Here is a 21253-nt window from a genome sequence, read left to right as displayed (position 1 = left end):
ATCATCCTGTCCGCTCAACAAATGCCACGATCAGTGTCACTGAGATCCCATTTATTCCCCCCATTCTAATGTTTGATATGAACATTAACTTAAGCTTTTGACCTCCACATGCATGATTTTGTCCATTCTGCTGCTGCCATATAATTGGCTGATTGAATAATTGAATGATGGAGCATGGGAACAGATGTTTCTGAAAAAATGGTCAGTGAGAGTATATCAACCATTGAATAATAATTGTCCACACAGTTTTCTTCAGGTAATTGAAAATGTTTTATTTAATTTGTCACAAATTTAAAGAATATTAAATAAGCAACTAAGGCCATAGCCTGTTATCATAACCAAACACAATTTATTGATGCAAATAGTTGAAAAGCATACAGAAAATACACACTTAACGGTAAATACACATACCTGCAGGTATTTTACATTATGCATTAAACAATTAAGTAATAAATGGGGGAAAAAAATCTGCGGTCGCAGATTCGGCAGCAGTAAAAAACATCACAACACTCACAAAGTAGACAGTTTAAAGTCAAATTTGGAAAGCCGAAACAAACGTTACAGAACAGCTGGATCATTACTGAAGAGCTTAAAAATTCTGGTATTAAAGTTGTTAATAGCGCAGCTTATTTATAAAGCTTTCTTATGAAATGGGGAGGTATGGTTCATGATTAGCATCTTCTTACATTGGTTCCTGTGTGCTGATGGAGACTGAGGAAAAAATGCTATTAAAGCCACTGGAATAGTCTTTTTACAAACCGGATGACATCATTTGTCATATAGGTCATATCTGTCTTTCTTTCTCTCTCTCTGACACCCAAACACACACACACACACACACACACTTCATCCCCAAAATGAGCACGCTCTCACACCCCTCGCTCAATCCTTTCCTGTAACGCTCCCGTTACTCCGGCCGCTGCATCGCCACGGTGGTGGGCTCGCCGTCCCGGTTGCTGTTGCCGAGTGCCTGCGAGTTGGTGTAGTCATGGCGACCGTCGTCCCGGAGACCGCCAGCAGGGTCGTACTGATCGTTCTCCAGCCTGGTGATCAGACGCTCGTCCACGTCTCCCAACTCGGCTCCCATCAGAGAGGGCTCCCCCACCACCATCACATCCTACACACAGAGACAGGCATACACACACACACACACACACAGAAAAAGAAAGAGAAAGAAAAGGACATTTGTTGAACATCCTGACAGAGAAACTGAAATAATTTTCTATACTGTACTTACATAAAAGTGTGTGGGCACACTGAGATTACAGGAGCAGTCATTACATAGTGTGTGTGTGGTGAGTGGTAAATAAATTCCTTTATTCTCAGTTTGGGATGTGTGTAAAATACCATATTATACGATTAGACATTATATTGGTACAGTAACCAGTAAAGATACATGACATTGAATTGAATTTAATGAGAGAAGGGAGGGGTGTGTGTGTGTGTGTGTGAAAGAGAGAGAGAGAGAGCGAGAGAGAGAGAAGTATAGCGAGAGGAAGAGAGACACAAAAATATAGATATGCAGGAACAAAGAAGGCAGAGAAAAATGTAGAAAGTTGTGATTAATAGAAAGTTTGATAAATATCTAGACAACGAGAAACGTTCTTACGCAGCTACAAAATACATCATCCTCAACTCAGGCCTTTGAGTCTGTTACGTGATTCAGGCAGAACAAATCAATCACATGCAACTCATGTCCATTTCAATCATCGGGGTAGAGATGTGAGTATTTTCAACAATTCCTTTGAGTATAAGAAACTACAGCATAAATATTCAGGCAATACTATAATGCGTTTATGTGGGTTTTTTTTTTTTTTTTTTTACATGTAATACACTATACAGATCTTATAGGACAATATACAGTGTGTGTGCACTAAAGTTGCATTTGCAATGCAATATTATCATAGCATGTTAGCTTATAATAAATAGATAAACAAACTTTAGCCATGTGTTTGAATCATGTATCATGATTATGTTTTCTTATGTTTTCTTTCAACTTACCCTCCTGGTTTAAAAAAAAAGCTTCCAACACGCAGTCAAGTATACGCCATACCCCATGTTCAGTGATTTATTGGATATTACACCTTAGGCTATAACGTAATGGCATTCCAGAGCCTATACGTACAATATATGAAGAAAACCACTTACAGCATTTTCAGAATCTACTGAAAATAAATGCTGTATTTTTAAAGCCTAGGTTAAACTGTAAGGAATTTATTCAGACATCTTGTCCTAAACCAAGGATTTGACCCAAGCAACTAAACTAAACTTGCTTATTCATAAATACTGCAAACATTTTAATAGTATCCGAAGAATGAATTTTATTCCGACGTCCTTTTCCCTTCTCTTACATTCAGCCGCTTTAGGACTGCTCCGAATCTTCAACTATTTTAAAGAACCCTTGAAAAATGCCTTTTTTTTCCCTCCTAGCAGTGTTCGGTGCGTATTTCTGTGTGCCTCTGTGTTCTTTGTGTAGAAATGTATTTCCATATGTGTATATCAGAATAGATGTAAAATGTCATTTCGAATTATTTTATTTGATAAATGGACAAATATAGCAGAATACAGAATAATGTAATAATGTATCTTGGTATGGTCATTCCAATAATGCTGCTCTGAATTAAATTAGAAGTGAGTGAGAGTGAGTGAGTGAGTGAGTGAGCGAGAGAGAGAGAGAGAGAGAGAGAGAGAGAGAGAGAGAGAGAGAGAGAGAGAGAGAGAGAGAGAAAGAGAGAGAGAGAGAGAGAGAGGAGGGGGTAAAGGAGGGGGTGGACGAAAGAAAGAGAGAGAGAATGCTACAGTGGGGGAGGGAGATACAGAGAGATAGAGTGGGATAGACAAAAAGAAAGACAGGTAGAGGCAGGGGGTGGGAGACAGGGAATGAAAAGAGAGAGAGAGAGAGAGAGAGAGAGAGAGAGAGAGAGAGAGAGAGAGAGAGAGAGAGGAAGGGAAACCAAGATTCAAAAAACAGTATTTAATATGAATGTGAGCAAAACTTGTACCATTTATAATCGAATGTCGCATGCCAGACAAGTGAATTAGCAATGCAGATTTAAAGTTTGATTCTGAAGGATGAGAATTGACAAACAAATAGGTTCATGCACACACACACACACACACACACACACACACACACACACACGCATCCTTGTCTACAGACGCTATCTCTTTGCTCCTTTAATTAGCCCATTCAGACAAAGCATACCTCCAACATGTTCGCCAATTAAGCTTTTTCGCATAGCTAATTAGATCGTTAAGGTAGCACATGCTGTGCGATAGCCATCTGCACATGTCACTCACCTACCTAAGCTCCGCCTCCAGCCACCCGCCACCCCTCGATTCGCCGGCGACGCGTTTGGGCTGGGGACCAGAGACGGACAGCACTAATTATCAACAAATCAATTATGACTAATTGCTATTAATTACAAACACATCAGTTAAACGGGTTAAATAAAAAAACATTGTCAGGTACTAGCAAGAACAACTCAAATCAAAGAATCAAATCAGTGTTTCATGAAATCACTTGCATAGTTATTTAATAGGAAAATAGCAAAGCAATCGTTATCAAGTAGGCTACACTGTCTAGAAAACAGCTTATCCTCATTTCTTAAAACACATTCACACAGACACACAAACACACATACACACAGATTATTCAGTCTTGCTAACATGTTGTTATGAGTAGTTTGCTTCACTGTATCACTATGTGTGTGTTTTGTACATGTATATGGACACACCTGCGTGGGCAAACTGAAGCTGTTGGCTGGGCTGCGTTTCTTACTGTTTCCTGCGGTGCTATTGGATGCGCTGCCAGCAGAGTTTCGCCTTCTTCTTCTCTTCGCCGTTGGTTTGGCTGTTTCAGCTGCCAGTCAACAAAGACAAAGGTGTAAGGCATAAACACACAAGACCATGATATACACTCATCACTGCATGGAGAAAAGTCAAGAATGTCATAATATCAAAAGAGACCAAAAGAAATACATTTTACAATGTTATACTACATGCTTAGAGAAACTGCTAGAATGTTAATTTGCTCTCTAGGTACTATTTTTATAGCATGTGTGTGGTTACCGCTGAGAAACATTTTGAGACGACTCTCCGGTTCTGAGAAACCTTAATAGGCCTGTGATAAAAGCCAAATCCCCCTTGTATCCTTCTCCCTGTATCCTACCCCTGTATCCTACCCCTTGTAGCCTTCTTCCTGTATCATTCCCCTTGTATCCTTCTCCCTGTATCCTACCCCTGTATCCTTCCCCTTGTAGACTTCTTCCTGTATCATTCCCCTTGTATCCTTCTCCCTGTATCCTACCCCTGTATCCTTCTCCTTGTAGCCTTCTTCCTGTATCATTCCCCTTGTATCCTACCCCTGTATCCTTCCCCTTGTAGCCTTCTTCCTGTATCATTCCCCTTGTATCCTTCTCCCTGTATCCTACCCCTGTATCCTTCCCCTTGTAGCCTTCTTCCTGTATCCTTCCCCTTGAATCCTTCCCCCCTGTATCCGTCCCCCTGTATACTTCCCCTTGTATCTTTCTCCCTGTGTCCTTCCCCTTACATCCTTCTCCCTGTATCCTACCCCTGCATTCTTCCCCCTGTATCCTTTCCCAGTATCTTTCCCCTTGAATCCTACTTCTGTATCCTTCCCCCTTGTATCCTTCTCCCTGTATCCTACCCCTGAATCCTTCTTCTTGTATCCTTCTACTTGAATCCTTCCCCCTGTATCCTTCTCCCTGTATGCTACTTCTGTATCCTTCCCCCTTGTATCCTTCCCCTTGTATCTTTTGCTTTGTATCCTTCCCCTTGCATCCTTCTTCCTGTATCCTACCCCTGTATCCTACTTCTGTATCCTTCCACCTTGTATCCTTCCCCTTGTATCTTTTGCCTTGTATCCTTCTCCCTGTATCCTTCCCCTTGCATCCTTCTCCCTGTATCCTACTTCTGTATCCTTCCCCCTTGTATCTTTTGCCTTGTATCCTTCTCCCTGTATCCTTCCCCTTGCATCTTTCTCCCTGTATGCTACCCCTGTATCCTTCTTCTTGTATCCTTCTACTTAAATCCTTCCCCCTGTATCCTTCTCCCTGTATCCTACCCCTGTATTCTTCCCCCTGTATTCTTCTCCTTGTATCTTTCACCTTGTATCCTTCTCCCTGTATCCTACCCCTGTATTATTCCCCCTGTATCCTTCCCCTTGTATCCTACTTCTGTATCCTTGCCCCTTGTATCCTTCCCCTTGTATCTTTCACCTTGTATCCTTCTCCCTGTATCCTACCCACTGTATCCTTCCTCCTTGTATCCTTTCCCTTGTAACCTTCCCCCTGTATTCAACCTCTGTATCCTACCCCCTATATCCTACCCCTGTATCCTACCCCTGTCCCACCATGTTACCCCACATTTAATAGCTGTTATTTTAAATTATTGTTAACTAGTGTCATGTTTTAAATATCTATTGTCACAATTTAACAAATTGCCTTACATTTTTTCCAAAGTATTCTTAATACAAGTGAATTCTTCAACATTTCTTCAACATATTTTCTTGTAATTGGACAATCTATGAATGGGTGGATGACTGATTGGCAGATGGATATAGAGAATAGATGAATGGATGGATGGACAAATTAGCTGGATGGAATCTATGGATAGACGATCGATTGTCAGATGGATATGGAGTACACATGGATGGATGGATCGATGGATAGATGGACTCTATGGGTGGATGGATGGATGTACTGATTAGATGACTAGATGACAGGCTGGATGGATGGGTGGGTGGGTACTTACATTTTTTGGAACTTGACTGAAAAATTTCTGTCTTAAAGTTGGGTGCAGGTCCGACTGAAATAACAAAAAATTCTGTCAGTTCTGAACTCTTGCCATCACAAACAACCCAAAAAAAGCAAAGCTTTCAGTCCTAATAACACCAGATACACATGCAAAACTGTCACGCGCCGAGAAAAAGTGAGCATGCTGAGTATTATTTTCTTTTTCTTGCCTTTTATTCAGAAGAAAGTGGGAGAGTGTTTAAAAAGCAGCAAAATAGCACAGAAATAATGATCCCACGGTCACAAGGCTCATTAATTAGGCAGGACGTGTTATTGCAGAATTTCACAATACCCCTGACAATCTGTACTCTGGACTTTGAAGTGTTAATCATGATTGTGAAACATGTTTACAGTGAATGAAACCATAAATTTCATGATCTTATTTACCTCTGTTAGAACAAAGTAAAAGAAATAAAGGCCTGCGGGGGAAAAGGGTAAAGAAACAATGGATCTTTTTGTTATTATTCCCTACAGAGAGATGGGCGGAGCATGGAAAAGAGTTTGGGCAAAAAAAAAGAGTGTGTGTGAGAGAGAGAGAGAGAGAGAGAGAGAGAGAGAGAGAGAGAGAGGGAGAGAGAGAGAGCGAGAATGATACCTGGTGGTGTTGTCATCCTTTGCCACTGGTGAAAGAGGCAGGTCTTCAGGCAATCTCTGGGACTTAAGCCGTATGTTTTGTGCCTTGACATCAGCTCCTGCATTGGCTCAAGAATCATACACAGCTACACACATACACACACACACACACGTTAGTAATCTATAGCACTGTACATTTTTTGTATGTGTTCATGATTTTTGTCTGCACATGTGTGTGCAGTGCATGACAGATCTTTGTGTGTGTATGTGTGTGTCTTACTCTGAGGTAGTTCAGTGTGAGATTGGTTAGTCCCACTCTGCTGATGTTTTTGGACAGTTGCTCCAGAGCTCCAGGGTCTTGTGCCTTTGCAAGAAACACACACACACACACACACACACACACACACACACACACACACACACACTCCTTTTATTCTGTTTGCTATTCTCTCGCCACTCCGGCCCAATACGTCTCTAATTCATTAATAGAGATGTTGCTATGGCAACAGCCCAACAGCACCACTAGAAGGCTTCACCTCGATTGATAAAAATAACACAGAGGAATTTTGTCATACAGCAACCTCCAGAATCGACGTTATATCGTTCTGGTTTCTTGAAAACTTGCACAAAATAAACCATCCTTTTCATGGTCCATGTGTGGTGAAGGAATGAACCTTAATTCCTGACTTGTACTTTTAGATCTCGTTGTCTTCAAATACGTCAAATATATGCCTTCAGGGCTGCAACATCCAATCAATGAAATCGATAAAATTCATCTAACTAACTCAAATGCATTTTAAACAATGGAAAACAGCTTTATAGGAATAAACAAATTCAGGATATTAAATAAATGATTTATTTTAAATGTAATCTATCCATTATTATTATTATTATTATTATTATTATTATTATTATTATTATTATTATTATTAGCCTCCAGGTATTGAATCTAATCTGATATCATAGCTATTTCACATTTATATCAATCTTCCTGCCAGCAGCAATATATTCTGTTACTTTGGCCAAAAAGTCAGTACTTCCTATTAGCAACTTGGATTATTGCAACTTGGGTTACTCATCTCTAGAAGCGTGTGCATCATGCAAAGTTGAGGAATAATGTATCACTCCTTAACATATGTATAAATATGTTTTTATTAAATGTTAGTAAGTGTGTCAGGTCATCAAGTCTCCATCCAGCCAATGAAATCTGTGAGTCAGCCCTAAAGCTTTGAAGGCACACACACACACACACACACACACACACACACACACACACACTCACGCACGGCAAGCAAAATGAAATTAGTATCAGCGTGTTTTGCCAGTCAGGCAGCGGATATTTATTTTGCCTTTGAATTGGTTCGGTCAGAACTAAACCACTTAGGTCCTGAAATACAGTGAGCCTTAATGTACAGCTGTGAGGAAGCAGTGAAATATAGTGATATATAAAACAGCATCATCCTCTGATAAGTTAAGTAAACGCTTAATATTTTCACGCTTTGAAAAAATGGCAGTCATTCATTGATCTAGTAGCCTGTTATCTCATAACGGTTAGCTAACAGTGCTGTAGTAGGATTAGTTGACCGTTATAATATAGATTTCCTTTAATGACTGGAAATATGAAAGACACACAGGACTTTCTGTAGTGTTTCATAAGTATTTCTGTTTGTTTTTTTATAATCAATATAAAATCAGTATATTCATAGAAAAGTTCCAAAAAAAAAAAAAAAGTTTTTTTTTGCACAAATGTTTGCATCTTCAAAGTAAATGCTGCTATCAAATCCATTTTTGCTCTCTGAGATGCTCCAAGTACTTGTTCATGAACATCTACAATTCGAAGGTGTTCTCTTCAACCACTAAAATTCTGTGTAAGGAGTCCTGACTCATTTTAGATCAGACTTCTGATTTATTTTGATTTAATTCAATCAGTTTATTCTGATTAAAAATTTTTGGCTCTGGCTCTTAATGAGCCAGTTTTTTATGTTTGGGTGAGATTGTGCTAAACCACCTGTCTGAACAAATGTTCTTCACATGCACGAAAGTCATTCAGGATGTCCATGTAGCAGATCACACTTTCCCAGCTCTGGTCTTGGAGTATCACGTGTACCGCACACATTTGAGTGTTTTTTTTTCCATAGCTGTAACACATCTAACAAAACAAAGCAGCTACAGCATTTTCCAGCCCTTCCTGAGATGAGGTGGGTGTGTCAGAGCAGGAATAACACTACAACATGATGGACAGGAGGAAATCCAAGTACATGGCTGAGAACCTGTGCACAAGATGGTCATAAAAAACAAAAACAATCGCTGCTAGTACTAAAAATTCAGAATAAATTTTGGATGTAATGGTTTGATTTAAAAGGAACTTGTTACTCATAGAAACAATAAGTAACGTACATGACAATAAGTCATGTAGGGAATAAAATATCTGACTTATAAGCAAGTCTGATTTCAGATCTGAAAATCAGATTAGTATGAGTAATATGAACTAAGAATGTACGGTAAGAAGACTCGGTTTTATGAATAAAGCAAATATAGAATATCGAATATCGATATTCGAATATAGAAATCAGACAAGGATTCAAAAGATTTGATCTGGAAAATGATTCATTTGATTCAGTGGAAATGAAGAAAAGTCGATCGAGCCGAAACGTTCATTTATTCGACTCACATGAACGGCCAGCATGCTGCGAGGAATGAGCTCGTTGTAGTGTGAGATAGTGAAGTGCCACGTCTTGATTCTCATGAGGTCGTCGAAGGTGAACACCAAAATCAGACGGCCCTCTGTGCACACCTGGGGAACAAACGCAGAGCAGGTGACAGACATTAAACATGCAACGTATGCAGTGAAACAGAAGACTATGACTGTGCTTAGCAAACTTTGAATCAAAACAGACTTCAGAAGTGTTAATATAAGAAATGTGACTTTCAGGAAAATCCAGTTTATTACGAAAACTTAAAAAAAAGAGATTATTTTGAAAAAAAAAAAAAGGCATCTTAACATGTAAAAATGTTAAATCTAGTCAAATTTATTACTATTTCTTATTATAAGATTACAATAAATATCTAGGATCTTTAACCGTATTTCTAAGTATATTTTATGATTTCTAAGCTTTGCATTTTTGTTCTACTTGCAGATTATTTATTTATTTGCTAATTTTAAGCATTAATTTATAAGAAGAAAATAAGCTTAAAAATAGTCAAATCTACCTAAGAAAAGGCTTAATTGTATGATTTGGTTTATTGTGTTCATAAGAAATATAAGATAAAATTGATTTAGAGTTATGATTATTAGTATTTGCAAAGACACAATTTTTTACAGTAAGGAAACAATTTTATACATATAATTTGAATTCTACATAAATTACAGGAATATTAAAAATTAAAAATTTAAGAAACTGAGTGACATTTCATATGAAGCACTTAAGACTTGAAAGATAGCAATACAAATAAATTCATAAATTAAGATAAACAAACTAAAGTAAAAAAAGTTATGGCACCCTAGAGAAGAAGAGTTTACTTGTGTGGATCTACAGTAGCTGATGCGCTGCGGTGGACAAGCTGCTTTAATACACACTGTGTGTACTGCGAGTTGCCTTTCATGGAGTATTGTTGGTCACATTTAAATCAGCTGTGAAGTGTGTGTGCTTGTTCATTTGTAGAACGTTTATCAAAATTCGTGCAGGAATACTAAAAAAATCTTTTTTTTTCTTTTTTTCGAAAACATTTGCAAACAACTCGATAAAATGAAAATCGCACTATTAAGCACTGGATGTTCAGGACATGCATCATATAGTTCTTCATCTTAGGCAGAAAGGAAAAAAAACAATAAAGAAAGAGAACTGCATGAGTGTTAGAGAATGATTGAGAGAGAGCTAGAGAAAGAGAGAGAGAGAGAGCGTGTGAGTGTGTGTGTGTGTGTGTATGTGTGTGTGCGCACAGGAAAAAGAAAGAAAAAATCTATACTTTATAATATAAATTCAGTTCTAAATTAGGTGTCATGTCCTCCAGTTTCTCTGTACTTTTTTAATGGATGAATGGTATCTTAATGGACAAATTCCACGAACTAAGTGAAATCTACGACGTCTTACTGACTTTAAACCGTCTCTGTTGTTTATCTCATTCATAGCGCCAGTGCTGAAAATCCAGGGAAAATGATTTACTCATTAAACTGGCAATTTCATAGGAGAAATTTCTCTATTTGGAACTCTGAACCCCAACATTCTGTTGCCGGAGGAACGGTGGGTAACTGAGAGGTTGGCATGGCAACAGGCGGGATGTAATCCCAGCAGACGCACTCTAATCAATGCCTCCACACACACACACAGACACACACACACATAAGTATTTGGGCTAGTTAGCTGAAATCTAAGTTTTTTATTTGTGTTGTGTTTTTTTTTTTTTTTTTTTTACAAATCAATATCTAATTTACCAAATGGCAATTTACTTAAGAGCAAAGTTGGATCTTTTTTGCATTAACATATAGTGATATATGTGAATATTATACGTTACGTACTGGAGGAAAAAAAAGGAAATGTAAAAATATATACAAGGGGAATTCAAATACGTGTTTTAGGAACTTCTTTAATACAGATTTCCTTTCTGTAAGCTCCGTTATAAATCAAGCAACTGTTTAAAAAAATAATTATCTTCAAATAAACAGCCTTTGTAATCAAATAAAACATTTATTTGCCTACTTATATTAGTTAGTCATTTGAAGTTTTCAATTAACAGTAAAGATTCTGTTGCTGAAAAAACACACGGCTACTAAATAGCCATTTTTTTTTCTCCAGCTCTTTCTGCATAAAGCTCCACCAAACCTGAACGCTTGCCAAAGGTCTTGCAACTTTCTACATGACTACTTTACAACTGATTAGTAACTGAACTGTGGAATTGTGGGTGATTCCACTTCTGGCGTGCCATTTAGCCTTCGCAAAAATTAAGGAAAAAAAAAAATCAACACTGAATCTCAAAAATCACGCATTTAACCATTAAAAAAAAAAGAAAGTCTCAAGCAACTCGATCTTTAGCTTTCTTTTTGCTGAAAATTGATGCATGCTGATCTTACATAGAGAATTAGCATAGAATTAGCAAAGTTAGCTAGCATGCATGCTACTGCCATGAGTAATACTTTTAATGTGACCTCATCAGTCAATTTTACAATATAAATGAGAATCAAACAATTCATGATTTGATTTTGTTCCTGTGATTGTCTGGAAATTTGCATGATGGAACTTCCTATTGAACATCCAGTTGACTTGCGGAATATTCTGGATATTTCATACTGCTGAATGTGTTGAGGTATGATTAAGTTGGGAACTGAAATGTACATTTTTCAGCAAAAAAGGCAAAAACACCCAGACTTTAATGAAAACATAATTTAAAGTGTAGATTGGAGGTAAAATGTAGCTCTACTGGTTCAGGAGGCATGTTTTTCTAAGAACAAATTTTTGGTCTTGATTTCAAATAAACTGAATCGCAATTTGTTCTGAAAGACACTTTACCTATTTAAAGTTGAAACTTTCCACATATATTAAAGTAAATATATGAAGGAAGGGGAATAACTGTTCCTGGAACTGTTAAAAATACACATCATGTTTGTTTTTGTTTAATGCCATTTGATACGTTTCTAGTAGGGTCTCGAAATTTCTAAACCCCATTAGACTACTTTTTTGACCAACAATGTTGTGCTGGTACTAAAGTACTAGCTAGTATTTGTAAACAAAACACAAAGCTGACCAGCACAAACAGTTGAAGTGATAAATGTAATAGACAGCAGAGCCAAAATGGTAGACAACCACTATTTAGAAACAGGCATGAAGATAAAGTGTTACGTTTCTGAGGAAATCTGGTAACTATATAGACACTACCTGTTAGGTTATGTAGCTTTATTAGTCAATTTAACTTGTCTTCCCAAACACTGTATGATCAAAGCCTGTTTTACACAAGAAATCAGAGACTGAATTAGTTCAACTTCAGAATAATGTTTTCCATTTTTAGGCTTGAGAAAGCCCAGAGTTGCAGTAGCTACAATGCTAACACTCTTACAGTGCCACCCTGTTTACCTCAGTACACTGTTTACCTCAGTACAATGTTAACCTCAGTACACTCTTTACTTCAGTACAATCCTTACCTCAGTACACAGTTTATCTCAGTACACTCTTTACCTGAGTACAATCTTTACCTCAGTACACAGTTTATCTCAGTACACTCTTTACCTGAGTACAATCTTTACCTCAGTACACTGTTTAACTGAGTACAATGTTTACCTGAGTACACTATTTACCTCAGTACACTGTTTACCTTAGTACACTATTTACATAAGTACACTCTTTACCTGAGTACAATCTTTACCTCAGTACACAGTTTATCTCAGTACACTCTTTACCTGAGTACAATCTTTACCTCAGTACACAGTTTATCTCAGTACACTCTTTACCTGAGTACAATCTTTACCTCAGTACACTGTTTAACTGAGTACAATGTTTACCTGAGTACACTATTTACCTCAGTACACTGTTTACCTTAGTACACTATTTACATAAGTACACTCTTTACCTGAGTACAATCTTTACCTCAGTACACAGTTTATCTCAGTACACTCTTTACCTGAGTACAATCTTTACCTCAGTACACAGTTTATCTCAGTACACTCTTTACCTGAGTACAATCTTTACCTCAGTACACTGTTTAACTGAGTACAATGTTTACCTGAGTACACTATTTACCTCAGTACACTGTTTACCTTAGTACACTATTTACATAAGTACACTGTTTACTTGAGTACACTGTTTACCTCAGTACACTGTTTACATCAGTACACTGTTTACCTCAGTTTTACCCACCTTCAGTACTGTAGCATATGTCATATATATATATTTACCTATATTTATATATTTACATATATATTTTTACAAATAAATTTGAACTGTGGTGTTTTTTAATCAGATAAAAACCACAACAATCTCATAGTTGCAAAAATTCAGCATGCCTGAAATTCTATGAATGTATATAACTTAAAGCTTAAGGTTAGCGTTACATTTTCTTTCATGTTCACTCCATTATGTGAAACTGAACAATAAATCAAGCACTTCAGCTTTGCTTTGTTTCAATTTATATAAACTGGCATTTAATTTATCAACCAAAAGTAAACCCAATTGTATGATAAAATCAAGGAATAAAACCCAATGGGGTGTGTCGTTATAGGACAATTATTTTTAAGAAAAAATATTATTAAATCTACTCTATGGACACTCTCTTTAATTAATAAAGGACATACTGTATTTTATCCATTTACAGTTGAATTAAATGTTGCAGTTGTTTCTATAATTTCTCATGTTTCGCACCTCACACTACAGTGAAAGAAAAACAGCACAAAACATCCTTGCTGTTACGAAGTGCCGACATCCCAGACTCCACCAGACAGCTTCACATATCAATGATTTCATCATTTGCCAATTTCCTAGTCACCAACCAGCTCTTCCCTGATCGTACAGCTGGAAAGGTTGAAGGTTAACATGTGTTTCAGTCAGAGGAAAGCGCTGTCTGCCCTCTTCCACATACACGAGCTCAGCGATCAGTTAACACTTCTGTGATTGACAGCATGGGCAATTTTCTACCTAGACTGAGACTCTATCAGGATTATAGCTTGGGATCTCAAAAAAGATAGGTTCTTCTGTAACCTTAGATCATTTGCCATCAAAGTCCTTGTGCATGAGTTTTTATTATCGAAACAATATCAAAATAGGAGATGTCCGTTAGTACAAACCTTTGATATGAATTACGGCCAAGACGACCGTTAATGCTGCTGTCATCGAAAAATTCAATAACACCTTCTGACCAATCAGAATGAAAAATTTATTAGCGCTGCTGTTTAAGGTGAAATCAAAACCCAGTCATACACAAGAATCCGTTGTTACGTGTCATTTAACGTCATCCTCATAGAAGATTTTTATTATTGTAGCATGAATTCATTGCATCGCTTCACTCCTGTAACTCTACCTTTCCCGGGTTTAGCTTAGTTGGGCTATTATCCATCTCAGTAATACAATGTTCTGTGATTAAACAACACTTATTAGACCTTTACACTAACATGAACTGATACCAATATATTTTAAGAAGTAAGGATTATAGAAACTGAAGGGAGCTTCTGTTGGTGTAGGGGTGTGTGTGTGTGTGTGTGTGTGTGTCTGTGAGTGAGAGAGAGAGAGAGAGAGAGAGAGAGAGACAGAGAGAGAGAGCAAGAGGTGGGAAGGAGGGGGTGGTGGTGGTAGAGGGAAAGGGGGAGCTATATTTTCCTTTTTTGTTTTGTGCAGCTCAGCCCTGAATTCACAATGAGGAGGAACACATTACCGCTCACACTGTGTGTGTTTGTGTGTGCATGTCTGTGTGAGGATGAGAGAGTGAAGGGTTTGTGTGTGAGCGAAAGAATATGTGAATATGTAAGTGAAAGAGGAAAGGTATATGTGCAAACGCATATAGGTGTGTACCGAGCTGCTGCTGATATTTGATGTGTTGATGTGTTGATGTGTTGATGTGCAGCGTGTGTGTTTTGGGCGTATGTACCTTTGTGAACGTGGGCTTGCCATGTTGTGTTATCATGGTGCACTGGTGGCAGTCTACAGTGATGGTTGAGCTGCTGAATGACTCTTTTGTGTGCTTGAGCTCGAAAAACAGCTCGTACACTCCCCCTTCGTACAGCGTGCTGAAGAAACGGGGGATCAGCGCCCGTCCGATCGCTAGGAAGAAGACGGAGAGCAAGAGGAGAGGAGAAAGAGAGAAAAAGAGTGCGGGGTTTAGGATTAGAAATGCCACTTGACACATTATCTTTAATCATAACAGAGCAGAATGGTGCAGACTTAGAAGAGAAATAAAAATGTACTATCAAAACAGGAAGAGAATAGAACTGAATAGAATTGGACAAATTGCCTAAAAGTGAATCAGAATGGATTACGAAATGTATTTTAATTGATAAATATATGTTCAGGTTCAGCTACACTGGTAGTGAATAAGAAATACACAGTCTACAGAATAGAGCTGGAGCTTTAACTCCAACAGCCTGCACACACACACACGCACACACACACACTACTTAGAGCTCTGCGGTTGTCAGTCATGCCGGGAGACGCATGTGAAGTCTGAAGCAGCATGTTTATTTAATCACCTCGTACCTGCCAATCAAGTCTTGCCCCGTACATTCAGAATGAGGATGGTAAAAGCGAAATGAAGTCCCCCCGCGTACACACACATACACACACACCCCTCTATCTCTCCTCTATCTATCTATCTCTCCCCCCTCAAATGCACTCTCTCCCTATCTCACTTGCTTTCCTCTCTCTTTTCTCTGTTTCTCACTTCTCCCTTCTCTCTATCTCTCTCTCTCTCTCACTCTATCTCTCTTTCTCCTGCTGGAATTTGTGAATGACACTGTGCCTGAGGGATCGTGATGATGATGACAGTGTTGGTAAACATCTCTCTTGTTTGCAACACAACACCTTTTAAATCAGCCGATTTTGGAATCACAGCGCAGATTAAGCGACATCTGCAATTCACCTTAGGTTACTTTCGAGACGGAGAGAGCGCAGATAAACAGAGAGAAACTCAGACGTTTGTAAAATGTGCAGTGCGACGTCTTACATCCCATTTGCCTCGACCAGGATGCACGTTCATATACAGCATCCATACAGACCACTAGCTGAATTCTGCATTACACCTAATACTCACTGTATGTCTTTGGTCCATCCTCGAGACAGAAGGAAAGCGTTAACGTTGCGTCGTCCTCAAAGAACTCGGTGCAGAAAGCATCCCACCATAGTATATCACAATCCTGTGAAAACAAACAGACTGATATAACAAACAACACGACCCTGATATTACCACAGCGACTACATGTTTCTTTCTTTACATACAAAAGTTACATCCTACGCATCACCAATGTAGCTTTGTGCTTCAGCCACGAAATATATCTACTGGCATAAAGGCTGGATTTCTATCGGAATATCTTTTTTTTTCAAGAATAGACCTGTATGGTGGTATACTGTGATAAGAAAATTCGAAAAAATCAAAAAAGATAGGACATATTTATTTGTTATGGGATTTTAAATGCAAACACTTTTTTTTAAGAGAGAAAACTTCTCCTATTGATTTGGCTTAGAGTTCTAGAAGTTTCCTTCCCCAGCCATTTGAATACATTCAACACCACAGCAGCACTTTATGTTAAGTCCGCATTTACAGACCCACAATACGATACAGTTATATATATATATATATATATAGTGATGTTAAGATTATACAGTTCTAGTACTGCTCTAGAGACATATCGGTCTATGTACGTTATATGAACAGACGTAGACACAAAAGAAGCGAAAGTCATTAGTGGCGTAACTGAAGTTTGAAGCTAACGTGCAGTGTTTAAAGAACAAACATGTAACTTTACATCAGTTTTCAATCCATACCTACAACTTACTGGTGTGAACATATTATTCTAACAGTGAATTAATTCCCATGTTTAAATATTAGTATTAGATGAATACATGCAGCCTGGAATAAACTATTAAACCAGTTGTGGTGATGAATTAACCCCGGTAGTGCTTACAGCTTTGAATTAATTCTGTGCATTAAAATGTTAAATAAACTCTCTGCATCAGATGAATAAATCCAGTCTTGAACAGATTACTTCTTGCTCTGTTATATAAATGAACATGGCAAAGCAACAGAAGAAGCTCTTCAATTCACTATTACATTCTTTAATTAATAACCTGGTGGTGCTGAGATTATGTTTATTAAACTCACATAAAGTAACCTAAATTCTCAAATGAACAAACAATAACATCAGGCTAATGTTTTACACACACGGTTAAATTTACACTGTGCTTCAATTACCACCTACAGTTGCCACCTGGAGTCCTGAGTCCTGTAGGTGTTTAATAACCAACCTCCTACATTATATAATAAGCATATACCTTGCCCTTATATAAATATTGGCACCCTTGATAAAAATGACCACAAATGACTATAGAAATAAACACACACCTTATATCTAATAATCAAAATGTTCCGCAAATAATAGTATTTTTTCACCAAAATCTAGCGTCAAATTTATTCACTTCAATTCTATTCTATTCTTTAACAATGGACTTTACAGAAAGGAAGTCAATTCTAAATTTATCGCTATATAAGCAAGTCAGAGGCGCATATGGAAAAACTCCCAGAGACGATAAAGGAGTTCTAATTATTGGGGTAAAGTTTTAAAAATCGTATGATTTGGTTTTGAAATCAGCTGAAGAGAAGTTCAAAGCTTGTGTGTTGTTGAAACTGTGCAGCATTAGGGTCAGAGGATGAGAGCGATGTCACAATATTTGGTCGTTTACACCACCATCGGCGTTCTGAACGACAAAACAAGGCTACTGAGACGGAAAAGCACCTGATAATAAAAAGCCACTGGGATATGAATCATTGATGTTTTGGGGGTTGTGTTTGTTGCTGAAGGCATCGTGAAGTCCTGAGAGGATATTTTATTTGGATGTTGTATTCCAAACCTTGTTGCCTCTTACAGGAGGTTCAAACTTGGACAAAGACACAGCTTTCAACCAAAAAACATGAGTCAATCATACATCCATATCAACACAAAAATGAGAAAGAAACATTTTTTTTACTGTGTTCTGAACTAAAAATGATAAACCCTCATATTCACAAACCTAAGTATATAACAAGGTGTATATTGTTCTGCATGAAGGAAGAGACCTGGATCTCTATCTCCCCCTCTCTACAAGTGTCTCCAACTTTTTTAGAGTATTAATAAAGTAATAATTAATAGTTTTTTCTGCTTAAAAAAAAAAAATAAAGTCAGTTTGAACTTTAACTACAGAATTAAACTATAGCTGTTATAGTTATATTATATTTTCACTTTATTGCACGTGTTAGGTTATTTATTTATTTATTTTATTAATCTTTCTTCATTTTAACAAAAGGTGCCATTAATTCTGTACAACTTTGAAATAAGATTAAAATGAAACCTACTGTGTTGAAACGATGTTCTCCTACTTCAGAGGACTTCATACTGTTTCAAGGATTGGAGTTTTGAATGAACATTTAAAGTCTTAAAATGAGTGAGAATTAACACTTCCTTTGCTGAATTAGTACGTGTTTAATAAACACTCTAGAGTGAGAGATGAATCAAAACACAGATCACTGAATTAAATCTCAGAGCACAGTGTAGAATTAGCTGTTATTGTGCTGAATTATCCCCTGTGATGATTGGTAATCACGGTGAATTAGCACCCGTGGTGCTGAAACAAGTACTGAGCAAACATCTACGGTGCTCAGTTAATAAACACCGTTTAACAGTGAGCACTGCAGTGTTCGGGTAAAAGCTACATTATTGAAATAAAATGCCAACCGTGTTAAATTATTACACCATACATTGGTGAATTAACACCTCTGGTACTCAAAACACCTAAAATAAAGCAGTGTTGATACAATGCACATGTAGTGTTAAATTAACACATTGTTTAAGTTTCCTAATCACAATTTCCAATCTTAAATGAAATAATCAAATGTTCAGTAGATTCCTGCAGTGCAGAATTAACCATAGTAGGTCCAGAGTGGTGATGAATTAACACTTAGTGTTGAACAAACACCTAGAATTTTAATATATACAGTAAAATCTATAGGAAATAAAACTATTGCGTTGAAATCGAACACATAATAACAAAGCGACACATTTCCAATGATGCATTCACTCATGGTGTTAAGTACATTCTTAGCCTTAAGTACTACATGACAGTGTTTAAATACCTCATGTAATACTATGTTAGTTATAATATAAAAAAACCCAAAACCCTCATATAACGAGGCTGGTTTAATTCACAGCTTACAGTGTTGATGTTGTATAAATCATATCATGCCAAAATGAACACAGTGTTCAGTGAACTTTCAGTGTTAACTAAAGGTGAACAGTGACTCTTAACTGTCACGGTGTCGAATGAACTCCTGCGGTGCTCAAAAAAAAGCGCACATCAATTCATAAAGTATTACATTAACACTGCATTAACACCGTCAGCAGTTGCAGAGTCCACTGTCTGAATTGTCCTGAACTAAATGAAATAGAACTAAAGAAAGATTTGCTGTATTACATCAATATAAGTCTGGTGTGTCACGTTAGCTCTTACAGCACTGTGTTAATTCTGAATGCAGAATGAACACACGGTGGCATTTTAAATAAGACCTACAGTGTTGGATGAACTTTCAGTGTGGAGTTAACAAATACAGTCCCAGATGAACTCATGCAGTGGTGGATTAACACCTGTGGTGCTGATTATTTCTGATGGCGCACAGTGATGCACTCTATCAGTGTTGGATAATCGTTTATTAACACCTACAAGTGTTAATATAAAAGCTGCTCTAGCACTGTGAGTGTTGAGTCCCGAGACCGGTCCCCGGTGCTCTGCATTCTCACCTCGCTCCGGCTCTGGAGCCGCTTGTTGAGTTCGTGGATGCGGTACTGCGGCTGCGCGGCGCTGGGTGCGTGCCTCCGGTAGAACGGGCCGAATGGCGAGGAGTAAAAAGGGTCGCGCGGCGCGCCGCTCATCGTCCCGGGTGCCGAGTCCGCGCGCGGGCCGCCGCCTCCATACACGCCGCACGTGGGATCGCGACGCTAGTAAACACACACATATACCACACACACACACACACACACTTCACACACACCAACGAGCGCACGACCGTCCAATCACCGGGGCCGCTGTAAGAGAGGGCAGGACAGAGAGGAGAGGAGGAGAGGAGGAGTGGACTTTTTATACTTAAAATTCCTTTTTTTTAACTTCAATTTTAAAAATGTCAAAGTTGTTAAATAGCAGTAAGATTTAATGGCACGAGTACGCGCGCATTCATATTGCACGTGCACGTGTAATTGAGTTACACCCAGTTTAATGCACGTAAACGATCAGTGATGTTGTTACAACGCAGGAGTTAACAAGCTGCATTATAAAATCTAAATTACTATTATTATTGACCTGAACCGAACCACAAGAAAAGCTGGAGATGTGTGGTGTGCTCTCTCTCTCTCTCTCTCTCTCTCTCTCTCTCTCTCTCTCTCTCTCTGTGTGTGTGTGTGTGTGTGTGTGTGTGTGTGTGTGCGTCACTGTTTTTCTCTCCTGTATTTTTCCATTTCTTATTCTTTTGAGTTTCCGAGGCATGCGCGCGCGCTCGCACACACACACACACACACACACACACACACACACACACACACACACAACACCCACACACACACACACACACACACACACACACACACACACACACACACACACACACACACATTGGTGGGTTAATGGTGTATTAATACAGATAAAAATGTTCTGCCTAGACATAACCACAACCGTAACCTCAGTAACTAATAGAAAATCCTTTGGCTGTATTTTTCTCCCAATAAAAGCTGCAGTAAAAAAAAGCAGAATTTCATCAGAGGGACCAGCCAAATGTCCCCACAAGGTCAAAGTTGTTACATATTCCAATCACATGTGGAGACGTGCATACACACACACACACACACACACACACACACACACACGCAAATATTTTAGACATTTTTTAAGACATACACAGAGAGAGAGAGAGAGAGAGAGAGAGAGAGAGAGAGAGAGAGAGACTACATCTGGATTATATTACTCTTGTTCAGGGGGAACCAGGGCCCCAAGAGTTCTCTTTTTCTTCCTTCTTTCTGTTTTTTTCCCCTTCCTTCTCTCTTTCTTTTTTTCCCCATTGCAAAGAACAAGGAACTCCCTCTTGTTAGAAAACAACACTGGAAGTCAGTCACACACCCACACACTCCTTCTCTCCCTGGTTTATTCAGTTTGCTTAAT

General features: G+C 38.2%; 1 protein-coding gene across 3 annotated transcripts; it reads right to left on the bottom strand.

Annotated features, from left to right (window-relative positions):
- Nucleotides 1-360: 360 nt before the first annotated feature.
- On the bottom strand, nucleotides 361-20449 carry ldb2b (LIM domain binding 2b). 3 transcript variants are annotated; one of them, XM_060892051.1, is made up of 10 exons: nucleotides 19846-20449; nucleotides 16113-16215; nucleotides 14955-15127; nucleotides 9061-9183; nucleotides 6670-6753; nucleotides 6412-6535; nucleotides 5776-5829; nucleotides 3738-3862; nucleotides 3305-3360; nucleotides 984-1117 (listed from the first exon to the last, which is right to left on the bottom strand). In XM_060892051.1, exons 1-10 carry the CDS (start codon nucleotides 19975-19977, stop codon nucleotides 1111-1113), a joined length of 981 nt encoding a protein of 326 aa, XP_060748034.1. In that variant the 5' UTR covers nucleotides 19978-20449; the 3' UTR covers nucleotides 984-1110. The 3 variants fall into 3 exon arrangements, with proteins under 3 accessions (XP_060748027.1, XP_060748034.1, XP_060748043.1); XM_060892060.1 differs by having other exon boundaries at nucleotides 1022-1117; nucleotides 3301-3360; XM_060892044.1 differs by lacking the exon at nucleotides 3305-3360 and having other exon boundaries at nucleotides 361-1117.
- Nucleotides 20450-21253: the final 804 nt, after the last annotated feature.

The sequence above is a fragment of the Tachysurus vachellii genome, chromosome 2, assembly GCF_030014155.1.
Source record: "Tachysurus vachellii isolate PV-2020 chromosome 2, HZAU_Pvac_v1, whole genome shotgun sequence".
NCBI lineage: Eukaryota > Metazoa > Chordata > Actinopteri > Siluriformes > Bagridae > Tachysurus > Tachysurus vachellii.
The sequence above is the reverse complement of the archived record's forward strand: the minus strand, read 5'-3'. Positions and strand labels throughout refer to the sequence as shown.

Excerpts from the sequence above, each read along its gene's own strand:
- ldb2b (XM_060892044.1), bottom strand. The coding sequence starts at position 19,977 with ATGAGCGGCGCGCCGCGCGACCCTTTTTACTCCTCGCCATTCGGCCCG. Across the intron at positions 9,184-14,954 it reads GCAAGCCCACGTTCACAAAG|GTGTGCACAGAGGGCCGTCT; the intron begins GTACATACGCCC and ends TTTGTTCCCCAG. Across the intron at positions 5,830-6,411 it reads AAGGATGACAACACCACCAG|TCGGACCTGCACCCAACTTT; the intron begins GTATCATTCTCG and ends TTGTTATTTCAG.